Here is a 22,377-nt window from a genome sequence, read left to right as displayed (position 1 = left end):
CCTCCTGTTTTTACAGCAACCTAACACCTCCATGTTACTTTTCTAGTCCATCCTATCTCTCTCATATCTTTCTTTCCTTGTCTCTCTCTCTCTCATATTCCAGCCTCTCCCCTGTACTGATTTCTCATTATTTCTCCAAGCAATTCCTGCATAAGTGCCAGCTTCCTCTCCTATCCTCTACTGTCTGTCCAACATTGGCATGATCTTATTCTGTCCCATCCCGTTTCTCCCAGCCTTTCCTTTGCTTTCTCCTTGTTTCCCCCACACAACCCGATCCATATTGCTACTCACCCCTCTCAGGTTGCAGCTAGAGACTACATTCAATGTATGTATTTTGTTTTTGTTTGTTAGCATTATACATAATATTAGCAATTTATCAGCCTTCCTACACGCCTGTCTGTTCTCAGCATCTATTTTATCTGGTGAGTAGTGATCTGTCCCACTGTACATAATAATATTCCATCCTGGATTTTCCATAGATACATTTTGTTTATGTTTTTGTATTTGCGTCTTTTGTATAAACAGTAAAAGGTGAATGTGGAAAAATGCCTCAGTTCTATAGAAGCACTAGATGATTCAGTTGTAGTTGAAACAAATTACTATTCCCAGAGGCTTAAAATAAACTGAAGAGTAATACAAATTGTACGAACACGAAAGAGAAGATCTGATAAGACCTAAATAAATAATCTGATTTTTTCTTGATTCCCAATCTTCTAATTTAATAGATTTCATTCTCATACATATTATACAATGGGAAACATTACCATTAATATTTCAGCTGTCATTAAAAATTTAATCACAAAGGGATGATAGGCAGGTTTCATTCCCTCTATTAGGTGAAGAGCTTGTCTCCTACATTTCACCCTTCTTGCTCAACACTGAAATTTCAGTTTCCACAAAATACGAGTTAGCCTATTACACTGAAATTAACAGAGTTTTTGTTATTAATCATACTGAAAACTGGAATCCAAGATGGAATAACAACAGTATTTTGAAAGGGATGGATTGCTACTCACCATAAAGAGAAGACATTGAGTCGCAAACAGGCACAACAGAAAGACTGCTATACATTTAAGCTTTTATTCAGAAGGCTTTCTTCTGAAATAGAAAATACAGTCACACAAGCGCAACTTATACACATAGGACCACTGTCTCTGGCTACTGTGGCCAGAGACAGTAGTCGTGTGTGCAAGTTGCGCTTGTCTGAATGTGTGTGTGTTTTCTATTTTGGAAGAAGGCCTTTTGGCCTGAAGCTTAAATGTATATCAGTCTTTTCATTGTGCCTGTCTGCATCCAAACGCCTCCTCTATATGTTGAGTGCATTTGTGGATTTCAGAATGATGTTATAATGAAACACGTCTTGTATTGTTGTTTCTTGTTACATTTCTCTACACTTGACAACTGCTGAGGGCCACTGTAACATTTCTTCTTGTGGCTCAGTCATTTCTGATAACAAGTTCATTGTGCAAAAACCATGGATATAGGATGTAATATAAGGAGTTTCTTTTAAGTGGTAGAATAAAAAATTTCAACTGAGCTGGTGAACTTTCATCACTGGTTACAAAAATTGTGATATATCTTCACAGTACCACAGTGCAGAAAACTTCACTCAAGGTCTTAAGCCACTCCCAATACTGAAATATATTTCACCAAGCTGTGAGATATTCCGTTTCCAATCCCTCCATGTAATGCAGTTTGTTACAAAAATAATTATATATACTTTCTTTTTATACAAAAATTAATATTTATTAAAAGTTTTACCAAATAAACTGTAATAACAAATGTTTTCATATATTGAAGATATAAAAACAGTTCATCCTTTACATTTTACCTTTACATCACAGATGATCTATTTACAGTTTGACATTAGAAAAAAAAGTGCTTTATTCAAGAGTGCAAGCATCCTCATTTCAAGAGTTACACTACACTGAGAGCAGTGTATATAGTAATGACAATATTTTTTTAAATCTTATACTGACATAGATCTGGCACATAGCAAACACCATTTATTGCTGAAACATATTCTGTATAGACTTCAGTATGCAAAGAATTAGGGCCAAATACAATAGTATTTGTGTTTCTATTATAGCCCTCTTGAAAAGGTCGCACTGTGATCTATGTGGCATGACTTTGGACACACTTCAATTCATTCAGACTTCTTGAATGTCAGTGCAGTTTTATATAGATCACTGTACAAATGTTTTGTATTACATTGTCTCAGAAGTGAGGCAGATTTGTTTTTCTACTTTTAAAAATACTCAGGCTTCCCATATTATCAAGCTACGAAATATATAAGTTGTAAATGTAGGAAGCTCTTATACTGGTTTCTTACTTTTTGTATTCTAGGAATGTAACTTTCACCTCTCTAACCTCTATGGAGAGCTTGTAAAATCTAAAATATTTTCCAAAAAAGCTTGATTGTACTTCTAGTGTAAGATGTTTTTAAGGAAAACAACATTTTGAATAGCTTCTGAAAAACTTTAAAAAACAAGTCCAACTTAAAGTAGTAAAAACATTTCCAGGTACAACAGATGTGGCAACAGTTAACTCTTTGTACAAGGCATCCTCCAATTTATGTACATTAACATCTGCCTCTACATCAGAGGCAGCAGGTTTAATAAAATGTTAGCATCATTGTTTATTTACAATTGGCACATTATAAATGTTAGAGAGGTTCAAATGTGTCATCTTTTTGCCAGTGTAATACATATTTGCAATGGATAAAAAACATTTTTGGAAAGAACGATCCATCAAGATGTATCATTGGAACAATTGTGTGTATGTGGCACATCTTTTATAACCTCTAACCGGGCCCTAAGCTGTTAAGAGCCAAATTTTTAGTCTTGATGCTTGAGTGTTGTAAAAACTAAAATAAGAAAAGACTGCATGAGTGACTTAAATAATCTCAATATTCACACAGAAGAAAAAGCACAGAACAAAGCTCTTCAGCTTAAATGTACTGTGTTCCCATAGCCAGATAACAGATATTTTCTGGGGCAGGCTATATTTGTGGTTGTGCTGGTAATATATGACAAAATAGTGAAAAGGGTCATTGCTACTCACCATATAAAGGAGATACTGGGTCGCAGATAGGCACAACAAAAAGACTGTAAGAAAGTGAGCTTTCGGCCAACAAGGCCTTTGTCGAAAATAGACAACATACACACACACATATTCAAGCAAATGCAACTCACAAACACATGATCACAGTCTCTGGCTGCTGATGCCAAGACTCTGGCCTCAGCAGCCAGAGACTGTGGTCATGTGTCTGTGGCCATGTGTTTGTGAGTTGCATTTGCTTGAATGTGTGCGTGTGCGTATGTTGTCTATTTTCGACAAAGGCCTTGTTGGCCGAAAGCTCACTTTCTTACAGTCTTTTTGTTGTGCCTATCTGCGATTCAGCATCTCCACTATTTGGTGAGTAGCAACTATCCTTTTCATGATATTGTTACATTCCATCCAGGAGTATCCATTGTTTAATATATGATAAACAAATACAGCAGAATTGTAGGAACTTTAAGCAATTTGCGAGTCATAATGAGATAAATTATCTTAATGCAGTCAGAAATACAGTGAATGAAAGTATTCACATACTTCAACTGATGTAATATCTTTAGTAAAACCACAAGAGAGAATATTTAAATTTTAATTATAAGTGGTCATGGTCTGTGCCAATAACCCATAACATTAATGCAAAAAAGTTATAATGATCTTTAATTAGTTTGGAGGCATTTTTGAATGCTTCATAGTGGTGATGATGCAAATTTAAAATACAATATTTTATAAAATAATATTCTACAATATCTCTAGTGGATCAGTGAATATCTAAAAAGTGCTTTCCAGTGGTTGCAGATACCCAGATCAACAGTCTGTTAGCATAAAGTTCCGAGATTCATTAAAAACCAAAAGAATAAGTAGCTTGAAAGTATTTTGACACATTCATCAGCATTACTAAAAATACCAGAAGAAATGATAAAATAATTATTACTCTTTATTATGTAGCTTGTCTATAATCATCACAGTTTTTACACAGTTGTCTAGAATGTGCATTGATCTCAAAGGAATGTGAACACAATTTTTTTTAAATTAAAAGGAAATGGTGTGGATAAACCTAATCTATGGTTACATTAATTCATTCACTGCATTTAGTATTCAGCAATGGGCAGTTCATGTTTGCTCCAAAGCTGACTGACCATTGAGACAATTACATTCAAATGAAAGCTGAATTTACCACAAATGTAATTCAATGCAACTTTTCAATAAATTTGGCAATAAATGTATGTTGAGTGTAATATACACTGAGCATAAATTTCAGAAGTGGTAAGCATTGTAAAGTAAATGCCCAAAAAGTAATCATATTTTTAAAGACAAGGAGAAAGTATTTAATTGTAAAGGAAACAATTTATTATAACATTTTACAAATAAATAATCACAGTTCATGGTACTCTGTTCTCTCTCTTTCTCTCTCTCTCTCTCTCTCTCTCTCTCTCTCTCTCTCTCTCTCTCTCTCTCTCTCTCTCTCTCTTTCTCTCTCTCATACACACACACACACACACACACACACTCACTGTAATATCCACTCCCACTCATACGTGTGGATTCACATACATGTACAAACATATCTCCACAGAGTAAAAATAATATTGTTTCCAATACTGAATACTGTAAAAAGGCCCTCAAAGTAACAGCTTTTACATATTTTTGATAGTTTGAAATCACTTTTCTAGTTTCTCTTCAGTCATGTAATTCAGTGTTTCTATAGAGAAATGAAACATTAAGTGAGAAGTGCCTCACTTTACGACTGTCTTATAGTGCACTAAATTTACGTCTTTTTCATTTATATTGATCCATCGTCACTTTGTCAAACATTCACTCAGTCTCCCAGTATATTGCTGGTATGTTTTTGACAATTGTGTCCCAGTGAACATCATTCACACTAGAACCTCATGTACTACAGTAGTACATAGTGGCATCTGATGTTTAAAGCTGCATGATGTGTGAAGCCCCATATACACTTATTAATGAAGGTAGGTTTCACCTTTAATGTTCTTTAGAGCTTTGTTGTTTCATTCTCCACAACAGCATCTCCTTCTACTGTCTTTCTGTATGCCTGAAAAACAATTATGTTGAAAATTATGTATTGACAGAAATGATTTTTTACATCATGACATAGGGAATAGATCCATTGTGACAACCATTCACCTGCAGTTAATTAATTTGACACACATGTAACAGCAAAGAATATTCCACTAGCTCCCAAGAAAACTTTTAAAGTTAAAATACTCTCACATGTACAACAACATATCTGCTGTGAAAAAGCTTGCTTTGTGAGCAGCTCCCCTGGAATCTGAGGGTGACGGAACACAATAAATTTTGTAGCTGTCAGTGTTAATCCCTCTCTGGAACTTCTTTGCTCTCCCACCTCCCACTTTCATTTACATGGGCAACTGCTCATAAACAGCAGGTCACTGTCACTGCAGACAGTTGTGTACATCTGTGTGCACTGTTTGTATCTTTAGGACAGACATCAATCAACTGCAGGTGAGAAGTTGCCTTTGCTCATTATTGTTATATATTGTTTCCAAAAATATCTTCATACCAAAGGATTTCTTACATAAATATGGCACTCGCTATGTGCCACTATTTTGTAAGTGAAAGATATGATTTTGTGAAAGGTATAAATTTCATAACAATTGTAGGTTATTATAACATTAACTCTTTCTTGCAACTACTATTTTAAAACTAAAAATTACTTAATTGTGAAAATCAGATGATGTGTGAAATTATTCATATTTTAGGGTCACTTTTTTCTGGTAATAAATTCACTTTAAAAAGTAAAAAGTGCAAGTGACAGAAGAGAAATGTTACTTAACAGCTTCTGATACAGGAACAACTGGTATATGGTTGGCCGAAACAGCCCAGCTCTGAGTGATGGTGTATCAGATGATGTTCTTCTTCGGTACCACACATTGTCAGTTATGTTATGTGCAAATAAATTGATAAGCAATAAAGCCTAGCCAGCTGGATAGACTCCAGTGTAAAACTTTAAACTTGCTCACTGAAAAGACTGTTATATTTTAACATTATTACCTCACAACACTATTTTCTGTGATTTTACTGTCTTGCAGTATTCTATAATTGATTTTATAACAAATCAGTAAAATGTAAAACGTGTTATTATTTCTCACCTGCTGTGCTACTAAGAAGAGATTCTCAGCCATAATCTTCCCAGTCTCTTGAACAAGCTTGTAGAAATAACCATCAGGATTCTGCAATAGCTTGTATGGGTGATCATACTCCTGTAAATTGATATAAAACCAATAAAAGTTCACACATATTTTAAATATGGATTTGATATAAATTACATACAGCAATTCATTATTTCACCATGTTTTGTATATCTCATCAAAAAGAAAAATCTTCAGGGATGTCGAACCCATCATGGTAGAAAGTAACAGAAGACACATAACTTTTACAATCTTAATTTGTATGCTGCATTAATAATAATAATCTGTTGCTTCATTAACTAATAAAATTTGTGTTCTTGCCAGTAATATGTAAGAAAGTAAATTAGAAGGAAAACCACTAATTTGAAAAAAGCAGGTGCCTTCTCATAATTATTAAATAGCTGCTGTTGATCATCTGTTAGTACTTCAATATTTACCTGATTACAGTGATATTTTCTCAGAGAGAATAGTTACCTACATTTGCAGTAACAGAGAGCTGCTCTCAATATACTACTACTTGATATGCAGTTAATAGAGTGTTTTCAACCCTTAAAACTAGATAAATAGATAATTTTTAGGAGTCATCAATGAGGTATGTTTTCAATTTATTTTCAGTTGGTTATGAGTCCCAGTTTGTCTCTTTTTTTAGGTGGGAGAACTTGAAGAACTTTGCACAAGAGCACTAGTACCTTATCCCATTGTGAACCTTAGGCAAAGAAGCAAATTCTACATGAAAATTTATTTGTGTTGTGCAGATCACAGTTCAGCTGAACTGCTGATGTGCAACGAATGTTCTGGGAAGTAATAGAATTCCAATATCTTTTAAAATGACTTTGCGAGATTGGCATTTGTTTATTTTACACAATGTTTTTACTACACTGTTCTGTTGAATAAATACATTTACAACAGGTACACTGCCTCAGAAGATAATTCCAAAAGATAATAAGGAGTGAAAGTATCCAGATTAAGCTAATACCCTTGTCTTCAAGTCAACACAATGAGAGATATTTGTAAGAGCAAAATACGCTGGACTGAGCGTCTGCATTAGTTTATCTGTCTGTTGACTCCAGCTCAACTTTAGCAGAGCAAGCTGGGACCCATTCCCATATATTTTGTTATTTGCCTCCTCAAATGGTTTTTTTTTGTTTTGTTTTGTTTTTGTTTTCCTAATTATCATTAGTGTTAGTGAGAGAAACATGCCATAAGGTAAAACTGTCATTCTGTAATTCTGACTAAAAGACGAGACTCAGCTTTGCTAAATTACATTAGTTAGAAGAATTTCCTCATTAATTTGAACCATTTCAAGTAACTAGTTTTGCTAAGGCTCAGTTCAGTTAACCAACACTAATTATTTCCTATTCCAGTCACATTGCTGACATGTAAACAGATGTACTTACTATATTACTGATAAAGTTGGGAAAATTACCCATAGAAATCCTTAAAGTATTGATGTAGCCAATTTCCAAAAAAATGACAGGAACATCTGCATTTAATTATTTTCTGGGTAATTAACACTTTTATGTATAGTATTGTTTATTTAGCTATTCCTGCAGTTTTTGTTATCAAGAAGGCTTATTTCAGTCAAAACTCTTATTGTAAAATAATGTTCAAACCAAAACCAATTTTTCTGCACAGTTTAATTAATTTGAGATGTAAAATTCTAATTGTAAATTATTGAAATTATGTACTTGACATTGTGAAACTTTAGTAACCATTTTTGCAAAACTAGCAATGGGCCTGAAGCTATTTTGAAGTCAGTCTCTTCCAAGATTTCGAGTGTGGAACCTGTGTCAGTCAAAACAGCCATAATATACTTATGCAATAATGTGTTTAACTTAATATGAAACCAGACTGTGAATTACAACTGTTAATGACATATGCATATTATCTTGAATATGAAAGACACTCAAGCCTAGATTCCAAGCGTTTAACCCATGTCAATCTGAACTGTAATAATAGAATGGTGCAATGATGTGTTGTTGTGAATAAGAAGATGGAAAATGAAGTAGGACAATTAATTATGACTGATGATTGACCTTAAGTGGCACATGTATTGTTCATCTGAGTGGGACTGTTGTTGGTCATTTAGGTTATACTGCACAGTAATCAGGTATCCACTATGTGGATACCTAGTAAATGAGACTTAATTATGTAACTAAGACACAGACTGGCTGTATAACTAATTCAGTGAGGGGTGTCTGACATTTATGGAAGTAAAACCTCTGAAACCAAATGTGTGTGTGAGTTGACCACATTGTTGGCTGTATGCACCCATATTTACAACCAATTTTTTGCCATGATAACTGCCACTGAGGAAGTACAAGCTGATTCATGACCAGGTATGTTACAAACTTGCTATCCAGTTGGATGCCCCGCAATTTTACAGTTTTTAAAGTATGGATGTTAATGTCTGTGTCTGTGCTTCCATGCTAACTGGTCATTTTTGCTTGTTTGGAATGATTTTTCGTTGCTTAATACCTCCATGCTCCTTCCTCTCCCCCCCCCCCCCCCCCCCCACTCTCTCTCCACTCGGCTCTTCCCCATCTCCTTTTTCTCCTAGTCCTTAATTATACTTCTCAATTCATTTCTCTTCCTCTTAATCCATCTTTACTTCTCACTTGATCCTCATCATCTTTGGACAGAAATGGCACAGTGATTACCAATGTACTATTTTGACATCCCATTCTCCCTGACACCTCCACCATCATTTTTGTCTCTCCTTGTCCTCACAACAAATAAGTCTCTCTAATCTGGGAGTCTGCGTGACCTGCACTTTGTTTCTAACCTTCCCCAACATAATCTTTTATCCTCCCTGGGGAGTATAAAAGCTAAGCTAGTTTATTGTACTTATTTGTGTCTGTTAGCAGTCCTATGAATTTCACCGTCTGAAGATAAGTCCTGGCTGCCACTCACAATTTTGTAGTTTGAACAGATGGAAATCTTTATTGCACATTTCCTGTTGCTTATCCACCACAGTTATATATGCAGCAGGTGAAGAAACATACAGAGTGTACATTATAAACAGATGCTTTAGGTCACAAAAATTCATTTGTTATAATTTCAGAAACTGACTGTGACAGACTGCCTGGACAGAATTTTACACTCTGCCGGAAACAAAAATTAGTACACCTCTTTTAGAGGTTTCCAATACCCTCAGTATGTATTGTTACAACAGTATGTGTGGAGTACATGAAATGATTATATTTACAGACCATTAGCAAGTGTTTCTGAGGTAACGGGTACCAAACAATGCTGAAACATGCATATTAGTACGTGATATAGCCTCCATGGGCAGCAATGCAGGTGCTGACTCTGGAATCCAGTCGATCATACAGATGGCGAATACTATCTTGGGGTACATCATGCCACACATGCTCAAACTGTTGACGTAATTCCATAAGAGTTGTTGGTCTTTACACAACCACTGCTCTCAGCCCCTGGCCTCATGGCTCATATCCCTGTAAGATACCTAGATGCAAGATCTGATCTATCCTATACATCCTCCGACCACCATTTACTCCAGTCCAGCCACGAACATCAAAGACAGGGCTACCTGTGAAATGAGTCATGTTATCTACAAGCTAAGCTGCAACCGCTGTGCTGCATTCTACGTTGACATGACAACCAAGTTGTCTGTCCACATGAATGGCCACTGACAACTTGGGGCCAAAAAACCACTAGACCACCCTGTTGCTGAGCACACCACCCCACATGACATTCTTCATTGCAGTGACTGCTTCAAAGTCTGTGTGATATGGATCCTTCCCACTGACACCACCTTTTTCTGAATTGTGCAGGTGGGAACTCTCCTTGCAACATATCCTACGTTCCCATAACCCTCGTGGTCTCAACCTTCGTTAGTCATTGTCCTTACCCATCTAGCTCCTTCCCTGTTCCATCCCAGCACTATACAGCCCTCTGTTCTACCAACACTCCCAGGTTTTTAACTTCTCTCATTTTCCACTATCCCTTCTCTCCCCCACCCTCTCTCTAACCTCCTCACTGCACCTTGCTGTCCTACCTTCTCTCCACCTTGTCCCTGTGCATGTTTCCACTAGAAGTACCTTACAATCCCCCACCCCGTCCCAACTATCCCTCCCCCTCCCCACCCCAGCCTCTTCCTTATCCCCACCCAGTTGCCTCTCCCATCATGCACTGCTGCTCGTAGTCTGGCTTCAGCTGCCAGAGACTGTGGTCATGTGTGTGAGAGTTGCATTTGTGTGACTGTGTGTGTGTGTGTGTGTGTGTGTGTGTGAAAGAGAGAGAGAGAGTGTGTAACTTCTTGTCCCATCATATCCCATATGCACTTTATTGGAGACAAGTCCAGAGATCATGTTGGCCAAGGAAGTTGCTGCACATCCTGCAGAGCAAGTTGAGTCTCACAAGCAGTGTGTGGGGGAGCATTATCCTGTTGGAATAACACATCACATTCCTGGTGCAAGAAAGGTAAAAGACCCGTGTAATAACAGTCTGCATGTACGAAGTGCTGGTTAATGTCCCTTCCAGAAAAAGCAAAGGTGAATGAGAGTTGTAACTTGTTGCATCCCGACCATAAGACCTGAGGTGGTGCCAATGTGTCTTGGACAAACACACTCTATGAGACAGCACTCACCAGGTCTACATTGTATGACAACCACTGCTTGCATGATGGAAGAATTTGATTTCATCACTGAAGACCATAGCATGCCATTCCATCTTCCAAGTGATTCTCTGATGGCAGTATTTGGGCTGTGCACATTGATGCTGTGACGTGAGTGGAAGACAGCTAGAGATGTGCTCATAGTCCCACTGCTAATAAACGGTCTGCAACAGTTCACGTTGAAATGTCTGGGCTCACAAGTCGTCTTACCTATATTGTGGTAACAATGTTGGTGGACAGCACTGAAAGTATTATCAGTACATCTACTGTCATATGCCATCATCAGGTCAAAATTGACATTGTCTTTCAAGGTGTACTAATTTATTTTTTTGGCAGCGTATGCAGTGCTTTAGCACTGGAGTCTCCACTTTCATATTTAACTTACATTTGGTATTGATGGAGATATAGATATGTTCCTTCTTTTTCCTTCTGTTACTACAGTTTAAGCAGTTCTTACAGTTAATCAAAAGACCTGGATGACATGTAAATTATGACTGAAAGCTGAAGCTTGTTTCTCATATTTCAAATGGCGTGCCAGATGTGGTACAGACACAAAAATGGATTTGGACAGCTTGGGTTTTAAGCTTTCATTCTCCTTCAGAAGGAAAGGAAATCTAAACATATAGCCTAACACTGTATCGTGACTCTTGATTCTGCCATGTATCCATATGTTTAATGGCCTCCTATCAGGAGAAAAATAAGTTTGGAACACAGCAGCCTAACCACTCTATTACTACTGAGGACTTTCTTTTGATAGTGAATGGTGGGCTGTCCTCTCAGATCAAAGTGAAGTGTTTATTTTACAACGGTGAGCTAAAAGCATATAATGCAGTGCTCAGTTATTAACATCATACATTTCTCTTAAGGGCTATTGTTTTTTCAACATGTGCCTGCTCTTTGGTACTGTTTGTGACAAAAAAAAAATGGAAAACAAAATGTCATTATGAAGTACAGAACCATAAAACTATATTCCAGAACATTTGTATACATACAGTACTTTGTAACACAATCCAAATTTCGGAAGTGGTGCACTAAGTTGATGTAAAAATCTTAGACAAACTTCCACTCAGGACCTTCTTTTGAAGGTGAATGGAGGTATCTCTCTTCTCATATGCAGGTGAAATATTTTTTGTATAACCATTGTTAATCACATGTTAAAAAATAATATGTAAAATTATTGGACCTTGCTCATTTGTGTAACACATGATCCCTTAGTGGAACGTACAGTGTATCTTGATAGTGCGAGTTTATATCCAGCTACTATTTCCAGAATAATATATCCATCACTGTTGCATATAGTTATAATAAAAAATGTTGGTTCCATAAATTTATATAAAACACAAGCTTTATAAAGAACACAAGTTTTATTTCAAAGAATCCTTGAGCATTTTTGTTACACTTTTTCATGTGCTGTCTTTGCCTTTAAGAACCATAACTGCATGCCTCTCATGAATATGTTCAATCTTTCCTGTTGCGTCTATATGTTGCCGAAGTACCCTTACAGCCAATTGTTCTTGCACTGATACACTATATTTTGTAAATCGTGCTTCATCTCCTGTATTTTCAAATCCAATTGCTCCAGAAGGTTAGCACATTACATGTAAGTTATTCTACCCATCATTAGATAATCCAATAATCCTTGAAAACACTGACCATAACCCTTCCGGTAAATTTAGTGGTTTTGCCTTTTTTGTGCTAGGCCATCAGTTTTCATCCACCATTTAGATTGATATTTTGTTTCTGGAGTGAGGTTGAGGACTCATGTCTCACCCTCAATAACAAACTGACACACAAAATCAGTTGGTTTATTGTAAAAATTTCTGAAAAATTGGCTTTCCTCTTTGCTTTTAGTTTTTGCTCAACAATTATAGTACCAATTTTCTTTATGTAAAATTTACCACACTCTTCCTACTAATAGGGATCTGGTGGTAATTATTTCATATGCCTTTACTCATCAGTTGTACTGTAACATGGTTGCACTTTCATAATGTTTATTTACATCTGTTATTGTAGTACTGGGACAATCTTCATGTGGATCTTAAAGACAATACAGTCATACCTCACTTCTTAATTAACAATTGAATGTTGGATTAATTTTTATTGGCAATGGAACTGTCCAAAATAAAAAAAATAAATAAAAAATTGTGGGTTCTACTTTACCCATATGAATGGAACATACTCAATGTAACTACTTAAAATTTTCATATAAACAGTACTAGTCTAAGTTAACATTTGAGTCGGGTTACTACACCATATGTATCAATAAAAACAATTTTTTTTTATTTTAATACAGTATCTGTACCAGATTGATAAATTATGCCCTTGCTCTCATACATATTACATCTGTCTGTTTAATAATGTAACAGCCTTTTAAGTGGTTTTGTTAATGAATGGTTCAATTTGATGTAGGAAACAGCCCAAGTTGCAAGATTCAGTTTTTTTATTTAAATTATGACTGGTTTCAGGTTACCTGAACCAAGTTTCAAATCATCCAAGTAGACAAAATAGTATATCCCAAAATACCGTGCAAACCATGTTGAGATTGTATGTATAAGTGTATAACAGTCAAGTTTTTTTTATGTACAATCTGAATATGGTTTGCAGGCTATTACAGAATGTACTACTTTGTCAGTTTGGGTGATGTTTTGAAAATGGAATCAGGTAACCAAAAACTAGTCTTCAATTGAATAAAAAACTGAATCTTGCTACTTTAGCTGTTTTCTACATCAAATTGCTTAACACAAGTTGTTGTCCCATTATAAACCCAGCATGCTGGAAATCCATAAATGAATCAATATTTTAAATGATTTACTGATGTATAACATAATCCACTTACCACCATTGTTCCTGCATCCATTACAAGGACTCTGTCAGAATCCATAATTGTGTTCAGCCTGTGTGCTATGGTAAGAACTGTACAGTCGTTAAATTTTTTACGTATGGTTTCTTGGATAAGGGCATCAGTCCTGAAAATAATAAGCACTATTAAAGGAACACTGACATATAATGTTTGCTAGTCCTTTTAATCTATTTCATGTATGTTGGGACATGTTCGAATTTGTTTCTGCTTCCATGTGTTTAGACAAGGAACATTGACATATAATTCTTGCTAGTCCTTTTAATTTATTTATGTATTTGAAATTTGTTTCTGCTTCCATTTGTTTAGACACATCTAAAAGAATGCTACAATACTTTAAAACAGTGTTTATGTATGTTAATAATACTTATAAATGAAAATTACCTATTACAAATAAAAACTGTTGATAAGAGGTAACTTGTTATTTAGCCAGTGGCCTCTAGAAACAAATATATGTGCATCGAAAATGTTCATTTATAAGTATTACAAGAATCACAATCTGTGTGTATCATTTCCTTCTTTCAGTAGATCTTTCCACATATTGAATAATTTCTTTTTGTCATAGCACTTTAAATGTTCCACACTGGTCATGTCTTGCAGAAATGGTCTAAACATTGTTGACAATTCAGATTTCACATTTGTTAGGGGTAGTGTTGAAAAATGTGGTAGCCTTTTGCACAATTCATTCTATAAAAAGTACTGTACTCTTCCTACTGATGTAAATCTGAAATCAATTTTAAACATCAGTCATCCTGTGCTACATCATGCTCATTCCTAATCATTTTTGTTCATATCACACTCTAACTAGGTAAAAGTTTGAGAGCAATCATCTCACTCCTTGCATTCCATTGTTAGGCCCACTGAAATATTTCTAAATGGAGCAGTATGTGCATTAGGCATTGCAAATAATTTAAATCACCCAAAAATGTTTGTAATTTATTGGACAAATAAAAATACTGATAGATGCATGTACATAAACACACGTAAAATTTCAGAAAAGTCACTAGTTTTTGAGCTGCTGTTGGTTTTACAACTTAAGTACAGACTCTGTGACACATTACCACAGATTCTGTCCGATGCCTGAGGAAAAATTATGTCATAAGACAATTTCGTTTAATTTGATCCAAGGGATAAAGTACTTTCCATTTCTCTTTGTACTTCAATTATTTCTCTCGTGTTTCATTCTTTCTTCATCCCATAGCCTTATTAGCTTCATTTAATTAATTTCAGGGTCAAGGTGTGGTATTAACATCACTGTTAAGTGATAACACTTAAAATGGAAGTGTACAATTGCTTCCACTAGTATAGCTCATGTCTCTAATTCATCATTATTACAAAAGCAATAATAGTTTGGTGTGTATGAAAGACCAAGGCATAAAATACATTGTATCACCTATATTGGAGGCTGTATAATAACACTGTAGAAAAAAGAGGGAGGTGGACGAGAAGAAGAACAAGGAGAAAGAAGAAGGCTTGGAATGTTGGATGAAATTAGAAATAGAAAAATTGGCCAGCACATTAAGGCAGGAGCAGAAGAAAGTGAAGAGTGTCCATGTGATACTTGCCGTAAGACAGATTACACCAATGGGAGTGACAAGACATCTTACAAAACATTACTAAATGCCTCTGATAACTACCTAGAACTGATAGTTCAGAAGATCACTCATGGAAGAAAAATGTTAGACCCAATGACAACAAATAAACATGACATCTTTGAGGGTGTCCATATTGAAACTGATATTAGTGACTGTGAGACAGTTGGGGCACCTAAACCAATTAGGAAGAAGACACACTTAGTAAGTCAGATAAAGAAACAGTGCTGTTTCATCTTGAAGAGGAATGCAAAAGATTTACATCTGGGTAGGGGCGTGTAGAGGAGCCGAGGTTCTCGTTCTGGAAACGAAATAGGTATGTATCTAGTGCAACAGTTCATCATGAGGGGAATCCTCCATTTTATACAGACTCTCTAAAGAAACAGCAACTTCTGCATAATAGATGTAAAAGACTAGGGCTATTGATAGAGAGATGCTGAATTAAACATGTTTGACTATCAAGAGGGCAAGCATGAAAGATGAGGACCAACTGAGGTAGGCAGCACTGGCGCAGATCGCACGCGCTTGAATATAAAGCTCGTCACGATAAGTAATTACTTCTATAATAACTGTCAGTTGAGTTAATATCACACCATAACGAAGTTAATTATAGTCTTTTTTTATATTATCTATTGAAGGTTTCACTCATTTAAAAGTATTTTTCAAAAAGAAAAATAAGGGCAGGTTTCCACGTACTTTAGATGTAGGTTTACATGCAAATTTAAGACATTTCTTTAAGTATTAAGTGAAAAATTTAGGTTATTTTCATTACACATATATGTAATAGTACTGTATCTACTTGGGGAATTAAAGGTTTTAAGTTCTATCTTTTATTTCCTTTCAAAATGCATAAAGTACGTATCGCACATACACAATCTTAGGCCTAATTTTTCGGGTATACAAGTTTTGATTTTTAACGTCAGTTTAACTGCATTACGTTACTATATTAATAGTGTACACATATATTAGTGTTCCACGTAATTTTAGTGGCTTTTGTGATCTGTAATTAATAGAATATTATTGTTATTGCCTAGATAAATTTTGTAAAATATATTGTAAACAACCACGAGTGAGAAGTGTTTGAGCTGCCGAAGGAAAGTAAGTTCTGGGGTTCTGTCTAGCTGTTGTGGCAGATGGTTACATTGAGGTGAGTGTAGTGGCATGGGAATCTGTGAAGTAAATGGGTCTCTTCCATGGTATTGCAGATTATGTTCAAGGGATAGGAAAATAGCGGAACAGGAAGGGAAGATTAGAGCCCTTCAGGCTGAACTTGATAGTGTTAGGGAGGAACTGATGAGGTGAAGGGGGGAGGAGGGTGAAGACAGGTGGGAACTGGTATCAAGGAACAGGGGGCCACGGAAAGAGAACAGTATCAGATAGTTTCATCATTGGCACAAACAATAGATAAGGAAGAGGCTCAAGTAGATGTAAGTGTAGTCAGCACTCAACAGACTTTCAGTAGGAAACCAACTGTTGCAAAAGAAGTAGAAAGTAGGAGAAAAATTCCGTTGTTAGGTAGTAGTCATGGAAGAGGTGTGGCCCAGATTTTGCTGGAAAAATTAGGTGACAGGTAGCAGATCACAAATATTTTCAAGCTCAGTGTCTGTCTTAACCAAGTGATAGAGGATGTAGGATCATTGTGCAAAGGTTTTACAAAGCAGGATCATGTTGTGGTAGTGGGTGGAGCAGGAAACAGTATTGATAGGGATCAGGGCTACAATATTGAGTGTGACCTGGTAAAAATAGCATCTGCAACGAACCATGCAAATGTTGGCTTGGTTCCTGATTTCATGTGGTTTGACCGGCCCCAATTGAACAGCTCTGTCAAGAGGGTCATGATGGAGGTAGATCAGCTGCTTCGGGTGACTACTTTGTCAACCATATGTTTGGTTCCTGTTGATGGTATTGGTAGGTGGGACTTCACAAGACATGGCCTGCATCTCAGTAGGAAAGGGATGGGTAAACTGGCTGGGATGATAGCAAAATCTTTAAGGGGGGGTACTTTTTTTAGGCTAAGATCAGTATCCAGTTGTCCATTGATTGAAAGTATGCTTAATGAAAAGTTCAGACAGGCAGATACTAGTGATGTGAAAATATCACAAGATTCTCATAACAGTACAGTGAAAAATAATATTAGTATGTCACAAGATACACATAAAAGCACAGTAAAAAATAATTTTAATATATTGCAACAGAATATCAGGGGATTAAAAAACAACGTAGATGAGCTTCTAGTTTGTACAGAAGATTTAGAAACTGAGGGTGGAATAGATGTACAATGCCTGTCTGAACATCATATAGTCACAGGTATGGAAATGGTAAATGTAGGTGGATATAAGCTTTCAGAAGATGTAAGTAGAGACACTATGGAGAGAGGAGGAGTTGCCATATATGTTAAAATCAGCCATAGTGTGAAAAATTTGGAAACTAAAAAATTTTGCGTGAGCAACACATAGAAGCATGTGCATGTGAGCTTAAACTAAATAAAGGCACTTTTATAATTGTAGCCGTGTATAGGTCCCCATTGGCAAATTTTCAACTATTTTTGAAAAACTTGGATTCTTTGTTGTGCTACCTGTCAGACAAAGGAAAGCAAATTATTGTTTGTGGGAATTTCAATGTAGATTTTAGATAGAAAGCTTGACCTTGAAGTATTACTTGAGTCTTTCAATTTGACATCAGTTATTGATTTTCCTACCTGGGTGGAACAGGAAAGCAGCACACTGATGGATAACGTTTTCATAGACCAAGATAAATTCAATCAAATAAAAACTTTTACTGTTAAGAATGCTCTGTCTGATCACGATGCACAGCTAGTTACAGTATATGATATAGCTCCATACAGTAATGCAAAATAGTCCTCCAAAATAGTGGTTCAATTAACGATTTAACACTTCAAAATTTTAGGGAAAGCTTGCAACAGTTAGACTGGGATGATGTGTACAGGGAACATGATGCTAATTTAAAATTTAACCTATTTCATGATACCTTTGTGAGTATATTTGAAAACAGTTTCCCTAAGAAAACAGTGAAATATAATTGTAAGAAACCATATAAAAAGCCATGGCTTACTAAAGGGATAAAAATATCTTGTAAACAGAAAAGGGAAATGTATCTTATAGCTAGGAGGAGTAATGATCCCAAAACAATGAAACATTATAAAAATTACTGCACTGTATTACAAAAAGTTATTGAAAAGTCCAGAAGTATGTGCATTATGTCTGAGATTAGCACATCTGATAATAAAATTAAAGCAATTTGGAATATCGTGAAAAGGGAAACAGGGCAACCAGAGCACAGGAAAACTGTATTTCTATCAAACACAACGAAAAGTTTGTTAAAAAGACGTCAGAAGTAGAAAACATTTTTAATAATCATTTTTGTTGTAGAGTAAATAGGTTTCAGCTATTCATTAGAAAATGCAAGGCAGTATATGGAAGAGGCAGTACCTATGCAATTTGATAAAATTGAAATTCAACTCACCTCTCCTACTAAAATTAGGGAAATAATAAATTCCCTCAAAAGTAAAAGCTCACATGCAATTGATGGCATTTCCAACAGAGTACTAAAAGCTTGTTCCCAACAAATAAGTTGGATTCTCAGCCACATATGTAGTAGCTCACTGAAACAGGGAATTTTTCCAGATAGACTGAAATATGCTATTGTTCATTGCATAAAAAATGGGATAGATCTGACGCTAACAACTGCCACCTGATCTCACTTCTGACAGCTTTATCCAAAATTCTTGAAAAAGTAATGTATTCAAGAGTAGCATCACATATTTGTAAAAATGAGGTACTTACAAAATGTCAATTTGGTTTCCAGAAAGGCTTTTCAACAGAAAATGCTACATATGCTTTCACTGATCAACTATTAAGTGCAATGAATAACCAAACAACACCCATTGGGATATTTTGTGATCTTTCAAAGGCTTTTGATTGTGTGAATCATGAAATTCCTCTAGATAAGCTTAAGTATTGTGGTATGAGTTGGTCAGTGCACAAATGGTTTAATTCATACTTAACTGGAAGAATGCAGAAGGTTGAAATTAACAGTGCAGATAGTCTACAAAAACCAGCAGAGTCCTCTAACTGGGGAGGTATCAAGAATGGTGTCCCACAGGGTTCAGTCTTGGGTCCCTTATTGTTCTTAATACATAGTAATGACTTGCCACTCTATAATCATGAAGATGCAGAGCTAGTTCTTTTTGCTGATGATACAAGTACAGTAATCACACCCAAGAAGCAAGAATCAGCTGAGGAAATTGCAAATAATATCTTTCAGAAAATTATTAAGTGATTCTCTGCAAATGGACACTCACTAAATTTTGAGAAAACACAGTTTATACAATTCTGTACAGTAAATGGCATAACACCTTTGATAAATATAGACTATGGACAGAAGTCTGTTGCTAAGGTAGAATACTCAAAATTTCTGGGTGTGTGCATTGGTGAGATATTGAATTGGAAGAAACACGTCGATGATCTGCCGAAACGGTTAAGTTCAGCTACTTATGCTATTGGGATTATTGCAAATTTTGGTGATAAACATATCAGTAAATTAGCCGACTATGCCTATTTTCATTTACTGCTTTCATATGGCATCATATTTTGGGGAAATTCGTCACTAAGAGAGAAACGTTCATTGCACAAAAGCATGTAATCAGAATAATAGCTATAGCCCACCCAAGATCACCTTGCAGACATTTATTTAAAGAACTAGGGAAATTCACAGTAACTTCACAATACATATATTCGCTTATGAAATTTGTCACTAATAACCCATCCCAATTCGAAAATAATAGTAAAGTGCATAGCTACAACACTAAAAGAAAGGATGATATTCACTATTCTGGATTAAATCTCACTTTGGCACAGAAAGGGGTGAATTATGCTGCCAGAAAAATCTTTTGTCATTTGCCAAATAGTATTAAAAGTCTGACACATAGCCAACCAACATTTAAAAGCAAATTAAAAGAATGTCTGAATGACAACTCCTTTTACTCAGTAGATGAATTCTTAGATATGAAGTAGTAATTGCAAAAAAATAATTAATCCATTAATTATTTTGTGTAAAGAAAACTTGTGTTAAAGTGACACGTTCCATATCATTATGAAATGTCATGTTCATTATCTATGGGACAAGGATTAATGTATGTAAGTAAGTTCCAAGGACTATCATAGCAGAATCTTACTGAAAGTTTGCTCAAAAAATCTAAAGAAATTCTGGTCACACACAAATGCCACCAACATAAGTGTCAGCACACTGATGGATCACACATGAACTTAAATTGAAGGTAGGAAAGCAAAGCAAAAGCAGAAACACTGAATTCTATTTTCAAGTGTTCGTTCACTAAAGAAGATTCAGATGTACTTAGTGATGGGATAACTGACTGACTTTAACAACCAATTGGCAAGTCAGCTGTTTTTCACTTGAATGAAAAAAATAAAATGAAACTAGTGTCTGTGGTCGCATTCAGCTGTATGAATTTCAGTCACTCTTCAGGTTTGAGTGGCTTCATTTAATACTTTTTCAGCCTTTTAGGTTATACATGAACCATAACTAGGGGTACCCACTAGTTTAGGGGCAAATAAAGTGTTTTGTTTCACAGAATTATGAACAGAAAGAGTATGTATGTAAAAAATGAAGTATGTTTAAAATTCATGCCTTTATTTACAAAAATAAGAAATTTTTCACACTGTTGGCATTAAATTTTGATTTTTTTTTGGTTGGTTTCAAAAGGGGAATAACTGGTGCTGCATTACAGTTAAATAAAGGAACAATTTTTATTTAAATTTATTGAAGCTCTGCCTGTCTCCCTTCCCACTGGTTTGCATCCATCACTGAATTTTGTTTTTGTAAATGATGTGACATGAACAGAAAGCATATAAAATGAATTATTTTATACATTTGATGACTTGATCACTTGCTTTTTAAGCATTCACTGTCACTTAACAGAATTTTTTTGTGAGAAATATTGATCATCTTTTTTTAATTGTCTTTGAATTTCTTTAATTAATATAGTTTCATAATATGAATCATCCTTGTAGATACTCTATATCCCATTGAATTTATCTTGAGGATCACTTCTTATCCACTCACAAGACTTTTTCCATTCCCGTGCCACTAAGAATTTTGGCATTTTGAGCTACAGACAAAGTTAATGATTAAGAAAACATCTGCTGGTAACCATAAACATGGATGAAAGCTGTACTAAAAGCTGCTGATTGGCACTCAATAAAAAGTTTATATCAGAATGACAACAGTAACAACAAGCGATAACAGAGTGCAGTCAGCAACAGTGATTTAACAGTACCAAATTTTTCCACTCAGAACTGAATGTGCCAGACTGCATCAACTGTTTTCATTCTGTTGCTCCCATATACTGGTTTCACTGGAAAGAAATGAATGGATAATGATACTACGGATACATAAAATGACAACTGACTGAATCGAGTGTTTTGTTCAGTTGCTCCTATGGACTGATTTCACCCAAAAGAATGCATGAATAATTCAACCAATAGCTAAAAACAACACTCAATTGTTTTCCAACAACCAGTTGAATAGAATGTTTCCATTCAGTTGTTCCTGTCACTAGAGGTGGAACCCCAGCTTATTTCTCATGCCACTGCAAAGATAGTGACAAAGAGAGTAGTGTGGTGTTGAGAAACAGCTAAAACTGTTTAAATTAAACAAGCCTCCAGGGCATGATGGGATCCCTGTCAGACTGTATACAGAATCTGCTGCTGAGTTGGCTCCCTTTTTAACCATAATGTATCATAGAGTCCTTGAAGAAAAAAGGCCAAGTTGTACCCGTGTACAAGAAGGGCAATGGAAATCCACTTGAAAATTGCCTGGATGCGAAAGCCAAAACTAGTCATGCCCTTAAATAAACTGCATGTGAAACCCTATTTTCACTTTTCTCATATGGCATCCTAAAAGCCACAGATTAAACAGTTAGGTAGATGCAGTATTTCTTTATTTCTGAAAAGCATCTGACATGATATCACACTATTGTTTATTAACAAAAGGAAAATTACGTGGGTTATCAAACAAAATTTG

At 35.6% G+C, this 22,377-nt stretch overlaps 1 protein-coding gene across 2 annotated transcripts in view; it reads right to left on the bottom strand.

Annotated features, from left to right (window-relative positions):
- Window positions 1-2,475: 2,475 nt before the first annotated feature.
- The window catches only part of LOC126457901 (ATP-binding cassette sub-family C member 4-like), a 303,077-nt gene continuing 283,175 nt past the window's right edge, over window positions 2,476-22,377 (bottom strand). For both annotated transcript variants that reach the window (XM_050094576.1, XM_050094577.1), the window contains 3 exons: window positions 13,703-13,832; window positions 6,189-6,299; window positions 2,476-5,110 (listed from right to left, as the gene is read on the bottom strand). In XM_050094576.1, coding sequence (XP_049950533.1) covers window positions 5,051-5,110; window positions 6,189-6,299; window positions 13,703-13,832 — 301 coding nt within the window. In that variant the 3' untranslated portion in view covers window positions 2,476-5,050. The remainder of the gene's footprint in view (window positions 5,111-6,188; window positions 6,300-13,702; window positions 13,833-22,377) is intronic.

This window comes from Schistocerca serialis, chromosome 2 (assembly GCF_023864345.2).
Source record: "Schistocerca serialis cubense isolate TAMUIC-IGC-003099 chromosome 2, iqSchSeri2.2, whole genome shotgun sequence".
NCBI lineage: Eukaryota > Metazoa > Arthropoda > Insecta > Orthoptera > Acrididae > Schistocerca > Schistocerca serialis.
This window is presented reverse-complemented; position numbering and strand designations above follow the sequence as displayed.